General features: G+C 35.6%; 1 protein-coding gene across 9 annotated transcripts in view; it reads left to right on the top strand.

Moving 5' to 3' along the window:
- Window positions 1–18,427, top strand: part of ERC1 (ELKS/RAB6-interacting/CAST family member 1) — a 509,468-nt gene that overhangs the window by 221,114 nt on the left and 269,927 nt on the right. For all 9 annotated transcript variants that reach the window (XM_042945440.1, XM_042945438.1, XM_042945439.1 and 6 more), the window contains one exon: window positions 3,215–3,350. In XM_042945440.1, coding sequence (XP_042801374.1) covers window positions 3,215–3,350 — 136 coding nt within the window. The remainder of the gene's footprint in view (window positions 1–3,214; window positions 3,351–18,427) is intronic.

The following is an 18,427-nucleotide window of genomic DNA, read 5'->3' as shown; positions in this document are numbered from 1 at the left end:
GAAGTGGAAAATTAAAGACCAAAAAAAATAAGGGAAACTTAAATGTGCCATACTGGACTACTTTCTGTTAGTCTGATATAGATGAAGATCCTATTTTGAGGTAAAACCACATCTCATTTTTAAAAACATAATTTTAAAATGTTTTTTAAAAGTATTTTGTCTATTTTAGAAAATTTAGAAACTACAGAATACCATTAAAAGAAACATTAAAAACATCCTAAGTTTTTTCTTTTTAATTTTTTCAGTTATGTATGTGTGTATGCACACATATGTTTAGGATCATGCTTTGTATTCATCTTGGTATTCTATATTTATTACTTAGTATTTTGTCGTGTCTTTTTGGAGTTGATGGAGATAATCATTAAAAAAATCCTATGACCAGTATTTTGAAGATTAAAATTATCTTTTTGTTTTTTTTTAAGTTTATTTATTTTTGAAAGAGAGAGAGAGAGAGAGAGAGCATGAGCTGGGGAGGGGCAGAGAGAGAGAGGGAGACAGAATTCGAAGCAGGCTCCAGGCTCTGAGCTGTCAGCACAGAGCCTGATGTGGGGCTTGAACCCATGAACAGTGAGATCATGAACTGAACTGAAGAACTGAAGTTGGAACTTAACCTGCTGAGCCACCCAGGTGCCACAAACATTAAAAAAAAATTGTTTTTATTATTTTTGAGAGAGACAGAGTGAGGGTGGGGGAGGGGCAGAGTTAGAGGGAGACACAGAATCCAAAACAGTCTCCAGGCTCTGAGCTGTCAGCACAGAGCCTGCCAGCGGAGGGGGGGGTTTGGTTCAAACTCATGAACTGAGAGATCATGATCTGAGCCAAAGTCAGTCGCTTAACTGACTGAGCCACCCAGGCACCCCCAAACAGTTTTGGTTTTTAAATGCATACTACAAGTTGGATTGGAATGATTATTGGGATAGGATAGGGGCAGTGGGATTTTTTATTCTCTTTTCTGAAACACCACTAAAAACACCCTGACCTAGTTCTATGGCTTGTGGGTAAAGTCAGGATAAAAATAAACCACTCATTCTCAGATAATAATAACGATAAAAAGTACTGAAGAATGAAAAGGGTTTTGATTGGATCAACAGTTGAGTCTTTAAGGTTGGCCCGCTAACCAAAAAATACACAGGTGATTTTAATTAGGTTTCTTCCTCCATGTGTCATAATGCTCCAAATAACCAGGTTACTGCTATGGCTTTAGTGGTTGCTAGCACCATCTGGAATAATCCACAGATGCAGGGTGAAAAGAATTTATATACCATCTAAAATTTTTTTCACTCTAAAAACAGCAAATATTTGTATCAGTAAACTAATGTTATGAGAAGTTTAATTTTGAGAAAGAGCAATTTGATTCATGAAAAGAAAATCTTGCTTCATTTTTTGGTCTTTTCTAATGCAAAGGTCCCAATCTGTTTTTTTCCATTAGGATATAATTGATATCAGATTAATAAAAATCAAAACATTAGCATAGAAAATTATGTAGTGAGGAGAATCAAATATAAACATGATTTGCATTTTTGTTTCTTTTACTGGTATCTGTTTTTATTCTCTGTGGCTAAATATTTCTGTGGATATTCAAGATTGCAGAAAGTACAGATCTGAAATGTGACCTTAGGATAGCCTATTAGTGTGCACTTCCATCAGACCTTTTATTTTACCATCTATGTCACTAATTTACTGTTTGATTTTGAATAAATTTTCTATTTTTACTATCTTTTAAGTGTTTTTATTTATTTTGAGGGAGAGAGTGTGTGCACCCATATGAGTGGGGAAGGGGCAGAGAGACAGAGGGAGAGTGCGAATCTCAAGCAGGCTCTGCGTTGTTAGTGCAGAGCCCGATGTGGGGCTTGATTTCACGAACTGTGAAATCATCTCCTGAGCTGAGGTCAAGAGTTGGACGCCTGACTGAGCCACCCAGGCGCCCCTCATTTCTAAAATAGAAATAACATAGTGCCCACTTCACAGGTATATGGTGAAGTGAGGTGAGATAGCACACAGGAAAACGCACAAGGGGCACCCAAGCTGTTTGTTGTATTAATCAGCTCTGGGGAGCCATCCTTTCTGGATAGAGTATTCTTGGCTGCAGGCTTTTTTCCTTTAGCACTTTGAATATATCATGCCACTCCCTTCTAGCCTGCAAAGTTTCTGCTGAAAAATCAGCTGATAGCCTAATGGGTCCCCTTGTATATGACTGTTTTCTTCTCTCTGGCTGCTTTTAAAATTCTCTGTCACTCCTCACCATTTTAATTACTGTATATCTTTGTGTGGACCTCCTTGGGTTGATTTTGTTGTGGACTTCTGTGGGCTTCCTAGATCTGGATTTCCATTTCCTTCCTCATATAGGGAAGCTTTCAGCTATTATTTCTCCAAATAAATTTTCTACCCTCTTTTCTCTCTCACTTCTTTCTGAGATTCCTATATTTCCAATGTTATTACACTTGATGGTGTCAATGAGTTCCCTAAGTCTCTTTGCATTTGTTATTATTATTTTTTTCCTCTCTCCTGTTCAGCTTGATTGTTTTCCATTACTCTGTCCTCCAGGTCACTGATCCGGTGTTCTGCTTCCTCCAGTCTATTTATTTCATATAGTGTATTTTTAATTTCATTTACAGAGTTCATCTCTGATTGGTTTTTTATGTTTTCTATCTCTCTGTTAAGGGTCTCACTGAGGTCTTACTCTTTTTTCTCAAGTCCAGTGCATATCTTTTTGACCATTATTTTAAATTCTCTATCAGTAAAGAACGGGTTCAAGCTTAAATGACCATCAACTTAATATAGGCTGATATATGCATAAGATGTTATGTAGAAACCTAATGTTAATCGCAAGTCAAAAACCAGTAATAGATATGCAAATAAAAAAGAGAAAATATTTCGTAACATTGATGTCAGTAGCCTTTCCCTATTTCCAACATAAATCTCTGAATTGGTTTCTTTTCTTCTGCTATTTCAGACTATCCTATGTCTTTCTTTTGTTTTATAATTTTGTGGTTCATAAAGTACTTGCTTGAACACATGTTTCTGAAACACCATTGTTACCAATTTGTTTCCATTGGTAGGAAAGAATTTTGAATTGTTAGAAAAATTTTGCAGCAGAAATTCTTTGTTGGTTTTCAGCCAGTTTTTGGCATCAGTGCTATCTATTTCTAAATAAAAATATTCTTTTTTATGCAGATATATGAAAAGCTTGATTTTTCTCCTCCCTTATCAATAGGCAAGTGAAAGACCAGAATAAGAAGGTAGCAAATCTGAAGCACAAGGAACAGGTGGAAAAGAAGAAGAGTGCGCAGATGCTTGAGGAGGCTCGACGGAGGGAGGATAACCTCAATGATAGCTCCCAACAACTACAGGTTAGAACCCGAGGAGAATCTGAAAGGATCGGGTGAAGAGATTGATCCATGATTGCATGTTGTTTTTCTCTTCATCTTTATCCTCCTCTTTTTTCTCTTTCTAACCCTGCTTGCTGCCTTCCTCTGAGACCAACTGTTTAGCAATAAAGGAATGGCTTTAAATAGAAAAGGCAAGTTTTATTCCACAGCTTTGTGAGGACACCTCAGCATAGGAGAAAGTTCATCTTCAAGTTGATCGCATTTAATTGGTAAGTTCAATGTCAGTTCAATGAGTGGGTTCTCTTAAGCTTCAGGGTGGTCAGTATTACTATTTGCCATTTTCCTTCATTACAGTACATTGCTAATCTTGGCTAACGTCTGTTTAACTTCATTCTGTTTTTTTATTCTTCTTTTACCTATATTCTCTCTGCTTTTTCCTTTCTCTCTTTCTTTCCCTCCTTTTTAAATATTCACTTTAGAGAGCATATTTCACAGTCATACAGGATGTATAAACTATACTTTTTCACTTCATTGGAGTGATAATTTTTCAAAAATTAGGTGTAACTAAACTCCATAACAGTACTAGTGACGATATGGTAAGTTCCTGTTATGTGCCCATTACTTGAACTCAGGCCTTTGGTCATTCATTATTTCTAACCTTGACATTGATCTTGTGGGGCAGGTGGTTTTGTGCACGTTTTACAGGTAAGAAAGTGACTCCAAGAAATTGAATTATTTACCTGAATACACACAGCTCTGTAAGTGGCTCAGCCATGATTTTACGTGAGACTTTCTGGATCTGTAACCTGTCAGAATGAAGTTTAAATTTTAGAGAAGCATATCTGCTAATTCTGCTAAGCTACCGCCACTTTGTTTTTCTCTCGTTGAAACTTTTAATTTGGTTTGAGAGAGAATTTATGCCACAATTGCATTATCATGCAATCTTTACTGAAGAGATTTGTGGGACATTTTTAGACTTCACAACAGATCCACTTCAGACACAAAAATCTGACTTTTTAATTTCTTTTTTCATTCCTGTTTTATATTCATTTTATTATACAGTGCATGGTCCTTATAGAAACAATACACATCTTTTCAAATGCAGCACCTTTTGATAGAAGCAGCGTACCGGTTTTCCCTCACTGTTGCCAACAGTAGTTGATATTATCAATTTTCTTCCTCCTTTTTAAAAAGTTTTTTTTTTGTTTAATGTTTATTTATTTTTAAGAGAGAGAGAGAGAGACAGAGTGCGAGCAGGGGAGGGGCAGAGAGAGAGGGAGACACAGCATCTGAAACAGGCTCCAGGCTCTGAGCTGTCAGCACAGAGTCTGACACGAGGCTCGAACTCAGGAATGGCAAGATCATGACCTGAGCCAAAGTTGGACGCTTAACTGACTGAGCCATGTAGGTGCCCCCCCCCCCTTATTTTAAAGTGCCAGTCTGATGGATGGAGAATATTTAATTTAAAAACAATTTTTTTTGAATGTTTATTTATTTTTGAGACAGAGGGAAACAGCACACGAGTCGGGGAGGGGCAGAGAGAGAGGGAAACACAGAATCCGAAGCAGGCTTCAGGCTCCCAGCTGTCAGCACAGAGCCTGATGTGGGGCTCGAACCCATGAACCGTGAGATCATGACCTGAGCCGAAGTCAGACGCTTAACCGACTGAGCCACCCAGGCGCCCCGGAAAATATTTAATTTTTGTTTTAATTTACATTTATTTGATTACCAGTGAGGCTAAGTATTTATTCATGTCTTAAATTTTCATTTGTTAATATAAATCAAATGCTGTCTCTCTTCCGTGTTGGCCTTTTCCCCAAGGATTTTTTTGGTTTGTTTATCCCTGTTTTGAGAACATATAAATATTTGCCTATAAATATTTTTAAGTTGCTCTGGACTTCCATTTTTTACCTTTACTTCTTAATTTAAATTATTTTAGGATATTTTGTGTGGTGAGGGTCTTATTTTTCTTCATGGCTAACAATTTAACTAGATCATTGATAGGAAATTATTTCATTGCTCATTTCATTGAACAATTAGGCTATTTCTAGGATTTCATTCAGCCTCCTTTGTTGAACTAGTATCACAATGTTTTTAATTACTGAAAATATTTAATTTATAAGACAGGCCCTTATTTATGTTACCTCCTTAATTTTTTCATTTGTCTTCTGTCCTCCACCCCTTTAATGTTTTCTGTTACCAGTCTGCGTAAACCGAAAGATGCCCTTTTAATCTTTTGTCAATTTTTATGTTATTATCAAAAGAGCCTTCACATGTAATGTCCTATTTACTCTTTGTATGATTTGAGAAATAAGGACATCAGATTATTTATTTTATATATTACATAGAAAACTAGTTTAGAGTGGATGAATGACTTTTCCAAGGTGTCTCAGTAAGTGATGGATATAAAAATAATGACAAATGATAGCTCATGGCCATATGCAAGATACACATGGATGTAGTTCATTTAAATACAGTGAAAAGAGTATAGGGTTACAACTAGGATATTTTCCATGTGATCTCAGCTCTTGTACTAACTAGCTCTGCCACTCACTTCTTAACCATGTTGTTGCAAATGACAACCAGTGGTAGTCAACATCCCTAGCACCCAGATTGTGATCTCTAAATATGAATCTCCACTAAAAAAAGCTAGTGATCTTGGAGAAATGGCTAATCAGAATTCATGAAAGTATAATAGTAGAAAAGCAATTGATTTTGGACTTGTATTAAAAATAGTTCTAATACCTGAATTTTTTTGTGTGTTTTAAATTTCTGCGTATATATTTGGGTTCATCTGTTGATGTTTTTGTGAAATAGGAAATGTAAAGGGAAGGAATTATTTTAGTATTTCCACTATAGGCATAATAATTCTAGGATTAAAGTATATTCTTTATCATGTTAAAATATGGTATATTTAATTTTTTCAGATTTGATGAATAATGAATAATCTTTATCAGGTGCCACCTTGCCTTCCAAAGTTTAATTCTGATGATGTTAGTAAATACATAGTATGTTTTCTTTTGTTTGTGAAGATTAAAACCTGGTTTAAAACAAGGTTAATTTTCACTTTTTGTTATTCAGTGACTGCCAGTTATGGTAGTTCATTGGTGTCTTCACTCTTCCTAGTAGAAGTTACAGTTTGCCACAAAGCAGTGATATTACTTTTTAAATTTGTCTTTCATTATTCTGCAAGATTAAATACGTTAGAAGAAGTACATAAAATACACATATACACACAATGTAAATAATACATGTAAAGTGATCATCTCAAGAAATTAGAAGATTACTGGCATCCCAGAAATCATATGTATATTCCTTCCTGATCATTTTTTCCTCCCTTCCTCTAGAGGAAATTATTATTTTGGCTTTTATTGTTCTTTGCTTTTCTTTGCAACCTGTGTATATATTAAATAAGTATAGGTTAGTTGTGCATATTTTTATTTTATGTAAATGAGTCATCATATTCATTCTTCTGTGACTTTTGTTCAGCATCACATGTGAGGTTTATTCATGATAGTTGAGTGTAGCATTTGCACATTTGATGTCCTTGCTGTACTGTTTTTTTTTTAATTCAAAATCCTATGTTTTATCTTGAAAGTGTTTTGAAAAGATAACTTCATTTCTTTCAATTTTCCATTTTTTTAATATTCAGATGGAACTAAAAGTATTCCTTTTTGGCAGAACGTGAGTTTGGAAATAAGTTGTTACTTTACTCATTGTTTTTGGTTCAACACATTAAAAATGTTCTAAAAAGATTAAACAAATTCCTTACATATGAAATGAAAATGATACCTGAAAGTGGAGAGAACCTAGGAATCCTGCAGACTGTAAACCTTGGCATTGTTTATCATGGCCTTAGATACGAGTGCCCTTTCTTAATGTAGGACATTGACATTCCATTGTATTCTGTTTGTACTTTTGTGTTATGTATATTAACTTGTCTGAGATTTTTTGGTTGTAGAAGCCCCCTTTTACTCTTAAAAATTATTAAAGTTCAAAACATGATTTTTTAATATAGGTTATAATTACCATATATACATATGCAGTTAACTTACTGACTCAGCTATCCATCATCTTGTTGTATCTGAAGATATAGCTCAGGCAATATAAAAATACTTATATAAATGGTTCTTTACAGTATTGTGGGTAATTGTGAAATATTAGAAACAACCTAATTGCCTGTAGGTAGGAGAGGACTTGAGTCTTCTATGGTACATCCACAAACTGGAGACTTGGCAGCTTTAAGAAAAAGTGAGGAAGATCTCTAATGACCTGATATGGACATCCTGTTAAGTTGGGGGGAGGGGGGAAGCACAAAGACTATCTATAGTATGCTACTCTTGGTATAAGAAAATACACTTACATCTCATCTTTTTTTTCCTTTTTCAAAAGAAAACAGGAAGGATAAACTAGAAACTAAAGAGACCAGTTATCTATGGGAGTGATGAGAAGAGTGGAAAGAAAGGGGAAATGGGATTGGGGTGGTAGGTTTGAGGAGAACCTTCTGTTATGTAATAAAGACTTTGACTCTCCGAACCATAGTACTATTTCACATATGCTAAAAACTAGGTAAACAAAACCAATCAAGATGTGGGGTGGGGTGGGGTGGGGGGAAAAGCCAAAGAGAATACAAACACTAACAGGTAAACCTGTTTTATAAATGTATAATACAAACACCCTCAAAGGGCTGGGGAAGAAAGGAACTAACCTAAATAGTTTTGGAAGACATTGTCTTGACTGAATGCTAGAAAGCTAAAGACAAAGAACTATACATAAATGTTGTAATCTGGTAATAAATGTGTTTCTCACAAAGGATAGGCTAGCCATTCTGAGAGCACTTGATATGTGTACTAGAATTCAAGTAAATATAGATAATGAGGGCGAGCTTTTCATTGTTCAAGCAAGAAGTTATAAATAAGTGAAGTGGGAAGGCTTAAGTAAACCCTGTAGCGTTGTACTGGCATCAGAGATATTAGTATGAATTCATGGTATTTAATTTATATGCAAATAAATATAGAAATACTGATATGTATGTATGTATGGGGTTGTTATATATGCTTATATTTCCTCACTTTGTCCACCAAGAGGGCTTAGAAGTAGTAAGCACACCTAACACCCAGATTCTGGTTTCTATACACCTTTCTTCAGTAAGATGAACCAAGGCATCTTGAAGAAATGGTTGATTTCAGGGTTGGGGCAGGGAAAATATGCAGTGAGCCTGGATAACTTTGTGGTTCCAGAAAATAGGAAAATGCTCAACAAAAGAATGCAGGCTTGTGAAAGAACATAGGAGCCAACCTGAAGGAGCACCTAATGTCTCATGTTAAAACAATTTGAGTAAAAAGATAAATAATGGTAATATTTGAATTTAATCCATAGAATGAAATAAATATGAGCTCATACTGATATAAATAATCAAATGCATAAGTAAGTAGGGGGGTGAAGGCAGTTCTTTCCCGAAGAAGATTTCTAATTAGTAAGTGTAGAAGGATGCAGATTTTTAAAAATCACCACGAAACAAACACCTCAGTAATAAGTGTTGCAGACCAGATCCAGTGATGGTTGTGAAAATTAGTGGGTGAACATTTGAGGAATAATAGTCTCAAAATATATTCCCTGAGATGTTTATTAGGTATAAAGGGAAGACTAACATTTCTGTGAACAGACCTAATAGACACCACTTTAACAGAATGATTCAGGTTAGCATTAGCAGTAGTGAGATATTGACATCATGGTCCCCTTGATATGATATACTGAGAAAGTAGATAATCTCATATCTGTGCTCTTTCTCCAAAATGTGTAATCTTATTCCAGTTATGAGAAAATACCAGACAAATCCAAATTCTGGAACATTTTTATAAAATAACTATGCAGTACACTTTAAAGGTGTCAAGATTGTGAAAGACAAAGACTGAAAACTATTGTAGATGGAGTGGCACTTAGAAGAAATGTTAACTAAATGAACTATGGGATCCCAGACTGGATCCTAAAACAGATACAGGACATTAGGGGAAAACTGTTGAGATTAGAAGAAGGTCTTTAGTTTTGTGAAGAGTATTGCACCAATGTAAATTTCCTAATTTTGATCACTGTACTATGGTTATGTAAGCTCTTAACATTAGAGGAGGCTGGGTGGAGGGGTATATGGGAACTGTGTACTAATTTTGCAGCCTCTCTGTATTTTTATAATTAGTTCAGAATTAAAAATCTATTTCAAATTGTCATTGACTCTTTTCTCAGCACTTTTTTTTTAATGTTTATATATTTTTGAGAGACAGAGAGATAGAGGATTGAGCATGGGAGGGGCAGAGAGAGAGGAAGATACAGAATCTGAAGCAGGTTCCAGGCTCTGAGCTGTCAGCACAGAGCCTGATGTGGGGCTCAAACCCACGAATTGTGAGATCATGTGAGATCATGACCTGATCTGAAGTCAGAGGCTTAACCGAGTGAGCCACCCAGGCACCCATCTCAGCACTTTTAATTATCCACTTCATGTTCTCATTCCCTTGAAATAAATGAGCTGTGAATTTCAAAAACATCTTACCTCCAAGCTTAATGATACAGGATAGATACCTTGGGCTTTTTTCAAATACCATTTCTAAATTCGCAAAGCAGATATTACTGTGTTCTCCATATTGTTTGATATCCTAAAGCCTTAGTTTAATTTAGAACTTAATTGAACAAGTTGATTGTTCTGAAAATCTGACCTAAATCATAAAGCTATGATATGAAAATATGGCTATTTTATTAGAGTTGATGTACCTTGATTAGTCTATATCCCTCCAAGATATCAGGCTTAATTTTTACTCATTTTCCTTAGACATACTTGATGTCTTTTATTTATTCAGTATAAAATTATCAAATGCTTTCTATGTGTAAAAGTCTGTTGCTAGACTTGATTAGATAGTAGTGAAAAGACATGCTCCCTACAGCCTCTGGAGCATATTGCCTTATGGGGAAGACAATGTAACATAATGATAAAAAGTCCATAGAAATTAATTTTGGGGACTTGAGTTTAAAAATCATATTGAAGTCTGTAGGAATCAGTCATATCGTCTAGAGGTAAAATATTAACAGAAGAACCTGGACTTAGAGCTGAGCTGTTGGAATCCTCAGTAGGTAGAGATGGGTTTGGGTAGGAGAGGGTGGTGTTTGAAAAGAAACTAAAATGAAAAGGCCAGTTGAGATGGGAGAGAAAAAGGAGAATATGGCATTATAGAAGGCAAGAGAGAAGATGGTCTCCCGAGTGGGGAGTAAGTGCATCATGGTAATGGTGCTGAGAGTCTGAGAAAGAGGACAGCATCATTGAGTGGTCTGATCCAGTGTATTCAAAATGGTCAAGAAAGAGCAGTGATCTCCCTGGGCTAAGGTAGATAGATGTCTTCCATTCTATCTTATTGACCTTGGAGATAGTAGATGGTCCTATACTGATCTATACACTTGCCTTGGCCAGTTTTTCTGTCACACACTCACCAAAATTCACTGCCCTTCACAAAGTCTTTGTAATGTCTATCTTTAGGTATATATGTGACTGATACTAAGACTTGATTATACAATGGTTACTTAAAGTGTTTCTAGTATGATCCATATATACATCTAAACTATTTTACAATTCCATTCAATATTCATGAATAAAGTACATGAATGATAAAAACAATGCTGCACATATTGGTGATGACACATATTGGTGATGAGCCTTTTCTGCTATCGTGTTTTTTAATTATAATGCCTCTTCTCTTGATAGACTGCATTTAATTTTGCTGAACTTTCTGTTTCCCTTACTCAAGAATTTAGCTCTGTATTAAATTTAGTTCTGAGTTGTTTCATTAATATTTTTTTGTAAGCTGTATTTCACCTTGATTGGCTAAATAAGATTTCAGAATAATCTGTAGTTGTCCTCAGTAAACATTTATTGTGTGCCCGTTATGGAACTGTCACTGTGCTGAGTGCTGTGATATGCTCTTTCTGTCAAAAGGTGTGTTATAGTGCAATTTGTAAGTAATTGCTGTATAAAAAAACGAAATTAGGCAAATCCCAGCAATAAGGACCTCCTAAATAAACATTATATGAAAGCATAATCTTAGCTGATTTGACTGATGGTGATGTTGCGATTAGGAAATCTCTGTTGAAAGGCTGCCTATCTTTATAAGGTTCAGATCAGATGCTTCCTCCCTTGTGAAGCCTGCCTAAATCCTCACAGTTGGTATTAATCAGGCCTCTGTTGTAATTCCATTAGACTTTGTTTCTGCTTTGATATCTGTTTTATCCTACTTATATTACATACTAATAATTTGTGTGTTGTTCCCCCCATATATTTGAGTTTGGGAATTAGGTCTTGGTACGTTGTACATAGTTGGTTCTCTCTAAAAGTGTTTATTGATTTCAGTTGAATTGATAGATGTCCAGAACACTCATTCACAAGCATCTTAGCCTGGCCTTTGGAGTCTCCCATCAACCAAACCTTTAAGTATTTCTAACCTCATTTTTAGGTGAGATACTTCCTAGCATAGCTACTGTATTCTAGAGAAGCTATAGTGTTGATGTTTCGTAAATACAGTTTGTTGATTTTCTAATCTATGCTCTTTTTCTTATACAGAATCTTTTCCTGGTGGATTTCCAGTTTTACCACCTAAACATTCTGGCTTAAAATTAATCTTTGTTTATGGTCTGTACCCTGTTTTGTTATTGTCTTATCTATTGTTCCTCAGCCTATATGTTTAATTATACTTTGTCATTTTATACTTTTTAATATATTATAATTGCTTTTGTATGATTTAATCACTTTCTCTTCTGTGCTAGTTTATGTCTACCTTAGGTTAAGGGCTGTTTTACACATATCTTTTCAGCTTTTCTTAAATATTGTCTTACATAGGCAGCCATTCACTAACTGCAGCTATAATTGTTACAATAAAATTTAAGTTACAAATTAAAAAAAATTGTATGATGCTACAATATTTAGCATTCTAGTATTTAAAATTTCATAGATTACTCTTTAAGGACTTTATATATATATATATATATATATATATATATATATATATATATATATATATATATATACACACACACACACACACACACACACACACACACACACACATGTTTTAAATGTTTATTTTTGAGAGAGAGAGAATGAGAATGAGCAAAGGAGGGGCAGAGAGAGAGGGAGACACAGAATCCGAAACAGGCTCCAGGCTCTAAGCTGTCAGCAAAGAGCCTGACACGGGGCTCAAACCCACGAACCATAGGATCGTGACCTGAGCTGAAGTAAGATGCCCAACCAGCTGAGCCACCCAGGCACCCAGGACTTCAAATATTTTAACAAAGAAATGTTATCTGCAGTTAGTTGAGAATATTTACCTTATATGTTTTTATTTTTTAAGTAGTAGCATTCACTTTGTCTTTTGACAAAACTACAAGTTTTAGTCATATTCTAATAAGACAAACTAGACTGAAGGTGGGTAGGGATGAAGCTCGGTTTGATAGTGGTTTGGTGCTTTGTTTTTATTTATAACAAAGATAAGTATTTGAATTTAACCTTGAGAGAGGGTACTGTCACAGAGATTAATGGGACTGCTGAAAGAACACTGTGGCTCTTGTGAGTCAACTCTCCTGAGACCAATGAATATTAACAATAAAGTTCAAAGAAAATGAAAACAATAGAAATAGTGACAGGAAAACTTTATGTATATTTAGACATATTCTCTTTTCAGAAGCATTATCAGTGAAACATTTGTGTTTTTCTTTAAAAATTGATTGGATTTGCTGTAACAAACATTCTTCCATTTGGGTAAGAGATGTTTTTCCTTTCTGAAATGAAGACTACTTATGTTTGGTTTTCACATTGGCCATGGGGGTAATTATTTAAGAAAACATTAAAAAAATTAAGATTCTCTGATCTCTTTCTAGAAATAGTATGTGATGTGTCACCTAATATATTAGGTACCTGTAATATATTAATGATGTTCTTGTAAAAATCAATTTTGGTTCCTTAACAAATATTCTCCTTGACCTATTTAAAGATTTAATCCTATGTCATTTCTTCCTCTTTAATTTTTTTCTTTGGCAAAATAGGTCTTTTTCTGTCTAGAATATGGACATAGGTGGGTGTTTATGGTGTTCTCAAGAAATATTAAATGGACTTAGGGATCACACTGGAAAAGTATATACAAATTAGATCCATTTTTACAACCTTGTGCATAGTTGCTGGAATTAAGTTGAAAATTTGGCTTTCCTGTAGGTGAAGCACCTACTCAAATTTTTGGCATGTGTGCAGTTTTTAAAAGGTTTTAGCCCAAACTGTGCTGCTTTTTACCATTTAGAAAACAAAAAACAAGTCATAAAATTATTCTAAGGAACTCTACAGTGGTTGAAATAGACTCTGCAGATACTTTTCTCTCTGGCCAAAGTTCAGTTCTATTTGATTGCCAGTGAAATTTACCGAAAGAATGTTTATTGATAATATTCATGTGTAGTCTACTAAGATGCTTCCTACTGTTAAGGTTAGCCCTATTCTCTCTCTCTCTTTTTTTTTTTTTAAATATTTATTCATTTTTGAGAGAGAGAGAGGCAGAGAGAAAAGGAGACACAGAAACCAAAGCAGGCTCCAGGCTCTGAGCTATAAGCACAGAGCCCGATGGAGGGCTTGAACTCATGAACATTGAGATCTGACCTGAGCTGAACTCAGACGCTTAACCAACTGAGGCACCCAGGTGCCCAAAGGTTAGCCCTATTCTATGGGAACTTTTAGCCACATCCTTTTAGCTTATTATAAGAATGCTCCCCATAAAATAATGGCTGGTTAAAGTTACATTTGGCACTAAAATTCTTACAAGTACTATATCCTCACCTCAGTAAAATTAATGGTTTTTTTTTTCGTTGACTAGAGTACTGCAGATACCTCATTTTATTTTTATTTTTATTTTTTTAATTTTTTTTTAATATATGAAATTTATTGTCAAATTGGTTTCCATACAACACCCAGTGCTCATCCCAAAAGGTGCCCTCCTCAATACCCATCACCCACCCTCCCCTCCCTCCCACCCCCCATCAACCCTCAGTTTGTTCTCAGTTTTTAACAGTCTCTTATGCTTTGGCTCTCTCCCACTCTAACTTCTTTTTTTTTTTTTTCCTTCCCCTCCCCCATGGGTTTCTGTTAAGTTTCTCAGGATCCACATAAGAGTGAAACCATATGGTATCTGTCTTTCTCTGTATGGCTTATTTCACTTAGCATCACACTCTCCAGTTCCATCCACGTTGCTACAAAAGGCCATATTTCATTTTTTCTCATTGCCACGTAGTATTCCATTGTGTGTATAAACCACAATTTCTTTATCCATTCATCAGTTGATGGACATTTAGGCTCTTTCCATAATTTGGCTATTGTTGAGAGTGCTGCTATAAACATTGGGGTACAAGTGCCCCTATGCATCAGTACTCCTGTATCCCTTGGATAAATTCCTAGCAGTAAATTAATGGTTTAATCCTTTCCTTTGTGTTGTTGTGGAGACTCCTCCTTTGTATTTGGAAAGTGAAGTCTGTAATAAGATTCTTATTTTTAAGAGAGAGCAGAAGCAGGCTTTATATATCCCTTTTGCTAAGACCTCAAAGGCAAAAGTCATCCTCTTATAGACCACATCAGTTATTCATTATTTTAAATAAAAGGTTATCTTTGGCATGTTTGGTAAAGACTTTGAAAATTTATGCTTGTTCTTTTAATAAGCATTTTATTTTATTTTATTTTATTTTTGAGAGAGAGAGAGAGAGAGATGCACACAAGCACGGGGAGGGCAGAAAGAGAGGGAGAAGGAATCTGACCGCACAGAGCCCAACGTGGGGCTCAATTTCACAAACTACAAGATCATGACCTGAGCCATAATCAAGAGTCAGTCACTCAGTCAACTACCCCTGTGCCCCTCTATAAGCATTATTGATCAGAGGAGACATGTACTAGGATTAGGCTAACCCTAAGTCCTTGCTCAAGTTTTTGATACCAGAATTTTTAAGATAAGAACCTGGCTCATCTACATGGGATATTTTTACTATATATTCTGTAAAATTTATGTAGGGGTGCATGCCATCAGTGCGGAACCTGCTTGAGATTCTCTCTCTGCCCTTCCCCCCTCAAATAAATAAAAAAGCACCATTGTATATGTATATATTTCTGTTTCTTTAATGAAATGCATCTGCTCTTGTTTGACTTTGATTTTTAAAAATTAAGGTTATAACAGAGTTCAACTTTGAGTGCGGGAGATGTTTGAGGGACTATGGACAGAAGGGGGAAGAAAATACCTTTAAATTTTATGCCAAAGCATTTCCTTAAAATAAAAAATAGTTGGTGTATAACCAAATTCTGTCTCTGTGTTAGGGTGGGTTTCTTTTCATAAAATTGACTTCATCAGTGCATCTAGCTTCAATTTTTTTCTCCCAGTTAGCATCTAAGCAGTTGGTAATTGAATTCTGACATGTTGAATGATTCTAATGAAATCTTCTGCATGTGTTTGTATGCTTGGAGGATGGGGAAAAGAGAGGAAGAATAAGCAGTGGGGTTGAGAGTAATAAAAAATTACTGTCTTTTTATGTTAAGGATAATGGATAGCAGTTAACATTAATATCTTTCAGAACATGTTAAAGCTTCTCTGATAAGTGGTGTTTATTCCAAAGAAGCAACTCTTACTATTAACCCAAATAAATGACCTCCATAACCAAGGCAGAGTTCAAGTTGGGAAAGTGATGAGTGAACATGGGAGGCTGGGTTACCTTGGAGAATCTTTGTGAGATTTGCAGTGACCTTCCCTCTGCTGTTGACAGAGGGAGAAGCTTAAGAAGATCTGTCATTATCCAGTGATTTCTTTCTTTCTTTTTTTTTTTTTATGTTTGTTTATATTTGAGAAAGAGAGAGAGAGGGAGGGAGGGAGGGAAGAGCAGAGGGAGAAGGAGACACAGAATCCAAAGCAGGCTCCAGGCTCTAGGCTCTGAGCTGTCACCACAGAGCCTGATTCTGGGCTTGAACTCAAAAACCATGAGATCATGACCTGAGCCGAAGTTGGAGGCTTAACTTATAGAGCTACCCAAGTCCTCCTCAGGTGACTTCTTTTTATGGTACTGTAGTATTGTACCGTTTTTCCTTTTAATTGTGAGGAAGATGTTTGAAGAGAACAAAAAATTATTTTTAATTGCTGGGGTTTTTTTTTGTTTGGTTTGCCTTTGCTGTCCTTAACTAATGTTTGATTTGAAGGAAAGGCTGTGGAGACTAGAGTCTTAGAGCTGCAGTGGTATATAGTTGATGTTGACAGAGCTGATGTCAAGAAGCAAAGTTCATATGAGTCTATTAGGGGAATTAGTAGTATGGGATTTGCTAGAATCTGGTCTTCTTGTTAATTTGCCTCAAGTTACAGCTGCCACAGCTTTTGCCCTAATCTCATTCGACTATAGGAGTCTTCTTATTTAAGGATATGAAGAATTCTTTGGTAGCTTCCCACTTCCTCTCTCCCTCTACCATACCCCCAGAACTAGTCATACACACCCCCTGCTTTGAACCCTATATTCTGTAAATGAAGTGATCTTATTTGACCTTATTTGATAAGTGTAGTTGTCATAGTAAGTAGGCTTCAGCACCTAATCTCATGGTAGGAAAACTGGTCTTTGTTAGTTTTGATGAGTGCAAACATAACTTACAGCAGTTGAAGTAAAATTCTAAAGATATTGCTCTCATTTTAAGTGATACAAACTATTTAAAATGGTAAAGCATGTTCCTTTCCTGTCTCCAGGTGGCTTTTAAGTGAGTTGTCTGTGGTATACAGTACATTCTAAATTTAAGGTTGCCTAAATTCGTTAAATAGAGTGAAATTCCAAGTTCGAGCAGGTGAATGAAATTGAAGTTTCTTCCTCTATGTGGTTTTTTCCCCCCACCCTGCCAATTTAACGTTTTTCTAAATAGTGAGGGCTAGACAGTTGGCTAACTCCAAATAGTACAAATAATTCCTCTCTATGTAATTTTAAATTAGACTGTTTTTTTTTTTTTTTTGCTAAATTTTGTGATTTTTTTCCCCCTTAAGAGTAAAATCAATTATAATGAAAATTCATAGGGAATTCATAGGTGAGGGCCAATTTCCTTAAAAATGGGTTTGTTCCCAAAAGAAAGAAACTTAACTAAAATGTGAGGACTAAACCCATTAGTATTCTCTATTACATATAGCTATTTAAACATTTGCCCAGTAATTTTTTCAGTTGACCTTTGATTGATTGGCATATCAAGTATTCTTAGTACTGAACTACTAACAAATTAAGTTGGATTACTTTAATTTTTACCATAATCATAAGAAAATATTTCACTAGAGGAGTGCCTGGGTGGCTCAGTTGGTTAAGCCTCCGACTTCGGCTCAGGTCACAATCTCTCAGTTGGTGAGTTTGAGTTCCGCATTGGGCTGTGTGCTTACAGCTCAGAGCCTGGAGCCTGCTTCAGATTCTGTCTGTCTCTCTCTCTCTCTCTCTCTCTGTCTCTGTCTCTGTCTCTGTCTCTGTCTCTGTCTCTCTCTCAGAAACAAACATTTTAAAAAATTTATAAAACAAATATTTCATTAGAACTCAATCCCATCATGAGTTTTATTCTGAATAATTGTTGACAAAATGTATATTTTGCTGATAGCCAATGGATATCCCAATTTTGTGAAGTCTGCTTAATATTTGTCTTTTACATTTTAGGTAATCTAGTGTTAATTTGGTTCCATTTTAATATACTCTCATAGCAAAAGCTATGTCTTTCTAGTAAGACCCTGTTATCCTAACAGGTATTCTACTCTCAAGCAGTTATGATATTCACTGTTATCATGCTTCATTGCTTCATTTGATAATTCAGTTTTCTTATACTAAAGGTATACTCTAACATGCTGTGATAATCATCTTCCAAGATTGCCCCAGGTCATTGTCACCTCCTGGTGTTTGAGCCTTTGTGTATCCTCTCCTACATTGTGTCAGGATTAGTCTATGTGAACAGTAGAAAATGTCAGAAGTGATAGTATGTGACATCTGAAGCTAGATCATAAAAGACATTGATGCGTCTGCCTTGTTCTCTTGGATCACTTGCTATGAGGAAAGCT

This window comes from Panthera leo, chromosome B4 (genome assembly GCF_018350215.1).
Source record: "Panthera leo isolate Ple1 chromosome B4, P.leo_Ple1_pat1.1, whole genome shotgun sequence".
Taxonomy (NCBI): domain Eukaryota; kingdom Metazoa; phylum Chordata; class Mammalia; order Carnivora; family Felidae; genus Panthera; species Panthera leo.
The sequence above is the reverse complement of the archived record's forward strand: the minus strand, read 5'-3'. Positions and strand labels throughout refer to the sequence as shown.